The 2,864-nt window shown below is 45.9% G+C and overlaps 1 protein-coding gene across 1 annotated transcript in view; it reads left to right on the forward strand.

Moving 5' to 3' along the window:
- Window positions 1-2,864, forward strand: part of LOC105539625 (pregnancy-specific beta-1-glycoprotein 2-like) — a gene marked incomplete at its 5' end in the record, with an annotated part of 9,521 nt that overhangs the window by 4,465 nt on the left and 2,192 nt on the right. The window contains one exon of the mRNA XM_011979978.1: window positions 1,065-1,343. Coding sequence (XP_011835368.1) covers window positions 1,065-1,343 — 279 coding nt within the window. The remainder of the gene's footprint in view (window positions 1-1,064; window positions 1,344-2,864) is intronic.

The raw sequence follows: 2,864 nt of genomic DNA on the forward strand, positions 1-2,864 counted from the left end.
GGAACAATGCCCTATTCCCCCGACCCCAGCTCCTGGAAACTACTATTCTACTCTCTGATTCACTCTGGAATCCACTGAGATGAGGTACATCGAGTAGTCAAACTCATAGAATCAGAGAGTAGAATGTCTAATGACAGAAAGTTTCTGCAAGACTTCTTCCCAAACATTGTTCTAATAGCCACCAAACGCATATCGTCCGTGAAGACCAGACTTCCATCATCAGTTCATGTTCGCCCTTTCCACCAGTCAGTTCTCCATTTTCAAACATCCACATGTATCTCTAGAAACAACCACATGGTCCTCACCTTCCCTCTACAGGGGGATGGGAACATCACGGACACAAAACAGGGAACATGGTCCTGGTCCAAAGCTATCAGCTCTTGCCTGTCCCCGTCACTTTTTGTAGGTCATTCCTTGGACTCTATCTTTAGAGGTCACTGGCTCAAGTCAGTCACTATGAGACAGCTGGGAAAACTGCCCCACCTTGTGGCGCCACTGCCTGATCACTGAACAGACCTCCAGGCTTGACTCTGGTGTCCCCTGTGCTTTTTCTGCTGAAGTACCCAGTCCCAGGCCAGGCTTCCCAGTACCCAAAGGGTTTAAGAACAATGGGAAGTTCTATCATCCATCTCTAGGATGTCCTTGAAAGGGAAGCTGCAGAGAAAACATATATTGGGGGGCAAAGTAAGACTGAAACTAAGAAGATTCCAGCACTGCATGCTCCAGGTGAGGACCACAGGGTGGGCCAGGCAGGCAGTTGGAGAGGGAGGCACTCAGAGGGGCACTAGGGGCTGTGACTGCTGGTCTCATGCCTTTCCATGACCCAATACTGCTGCTCAATTCACACATGAGAAAGTCTGTGCTTCTCTCATATAAAGCAGGCAGCCTCACAATCTCTGAGCCCTCAGATTGCCATGCGTCTGTCTTGTAACACACACACCTGATATGGGCTTTTAAGGACTTGGGTGGGCTGAAAGGTGGGAAATGCCATCTCTGATTGAAAAATGTCTTTGGAGGAATCAAAGGTGTCACACAGGGCAATCTTCTCTCTGTTATCTGCACAGTGGAGACTCCCAAGCCCTCCATCAACAGCAGCAACTTAAACCCCAGGGAGGGCATGGAGACTGTGACCTTATCGTGTGATCCTGACACTCAGAACGCAAGCTACCTGTGGTGGATAAATGGTCAGATCCTCCCTATCAGTCCCAGGTTGCAGCTGTCCGAAAACAACAGGACCCTCATTCTATTTGGTGTCACAAAGCGTACTGCAGGACCCTATGAATGTGAAATCAAGAGCCCAGTGAGTTCCAGCCGCAGTGACCCAGTCACCCTGAATCCCGTCTGTGAGTATCTTCTGTTCCTCTGTGAGCCAGGCTGCCATCCCAAATACACATGGCCAGAGGCCAGGCCTCCCAGTCCCTCTCGGGTGCAAGTACAGAGACCTTTACCCCTGGACATCAAAGTTGGCCATGACCACAAAGAGTAGCCTTAGGCTTGACCAACAATGGGAGAGAAGAGGCTGCTCCTGTCATGGGAGATTCAGGGTCCACAGGTTATGATGGGAGAAACAGGTGAATGTCTCAGGCGCCAGATCAGTGAACACAGCAGGGATTTGACTGGGACTTCAGTGTTGTGACTTAGCTCACAGGGTCACTGTGGCCCTTCCATAGACCAGGATTTTCCCTTCCCTCTGACATCATCATCTGTGACTTTATTCTCTTTGCTCCAGATAACTTGGATGATCCCCCCATTTCTTTCTCGTACACCTGTTAGCACACAGGGGAAGTCCTCAAGCTCTCCTGCCTCACAGACTCTCACCCACTGGCACAGCTTTCTTGCCTGATTGATGGGAAGTTCCAGCAATCAGCACAAGTGTTCTTTATCGCCCAAATCACTAAAACATGTAGAGGGGTCTATGTCTGTTTCATACATAACTCAGCCACTTTTGGAACAAATCTCATAATCCAGAGGATCATAGTCCCTGGTAAGTGGGTCCCTGGGGCACTGGCAATATGTTTTCCAGTGAAGCCTATCTGGCTATCAGGGAAGAGTCACCTGCCCTCTGCAAAGGGAGAGGGAAAAACAAAAACCCAGGACAGGGAATATGTTTCTGCTTGAAAACCACCAGCTTTTGCCTGTCCCACTCACTCTTTCTATATCATTCTTTAGACTATACACTAACAATGAACAATGTGAAAGGAAATTAAGAAAAGAATTTCCATTCACATTAACATCAAAAGGAATAAAATATTTTGGAATAAGTTTAACCAAAACTGTCTAAGGGTTATACCTTGAAAACTACAAAGCGTTACTGAAAGACATTAAAGACGACATCAGTATATGGAAAGACATTTCACTTTCACAGATTGGAAGAATCAATATTGTTAGGAAGACAATACTACCCAAAGTGAGCTGCAGTTTCAACGCAACACCTACTAGAATCCCAGTAACATTTTTTGCAGAATTACAAAAACCTGTCCTAAATCTGACCTGACAGGCTCTTATTAATGACTGCCACAACACAGAAACTGAGGAAAAGATGCAATCATGGAAACGTGGAAAGATTTGATGACGTAGAAAATAGCAATCATTATTTCTCACATCCCAAAGCCTTCAAGAATATACAAGTGCCGCATGACCACTACGGAATCCACCAAAAACTAATCACCAAGCTAGAAATGTGGTGAGAGAAAAAAAGAAAAAGAAAAAAAAAAAGGCAGGAAAGTATTTGGCCTATCACTTCCCACTTTTGCATACTTAACTGATGCTGAAAACAAATGCTCACCTGAGCATTTTAGGTTTTGAATCTTTCCGATTTGAGATGCTACACCAGCAAGTATGTGACAAACGTTTCAGAATCAAAA

This window comes from Mandrillus leucophaeus, unplaced genomic scaffold, assembly GCF_000951045.1.
Source record: "Mandrillus leucophaeus isolate KB7577 unplaced genomic scaffold, Mleu.le_1.0 Scaffold2073, whole genome shotgun sequence".
In the NCBI taxonomy this organism is placed as follows: Eukaryota; Metazoa; Chordata; class Mammalia; order Primates; family Cercopithecidae; genus Mandrillus; species Mandrillus leucophaeus.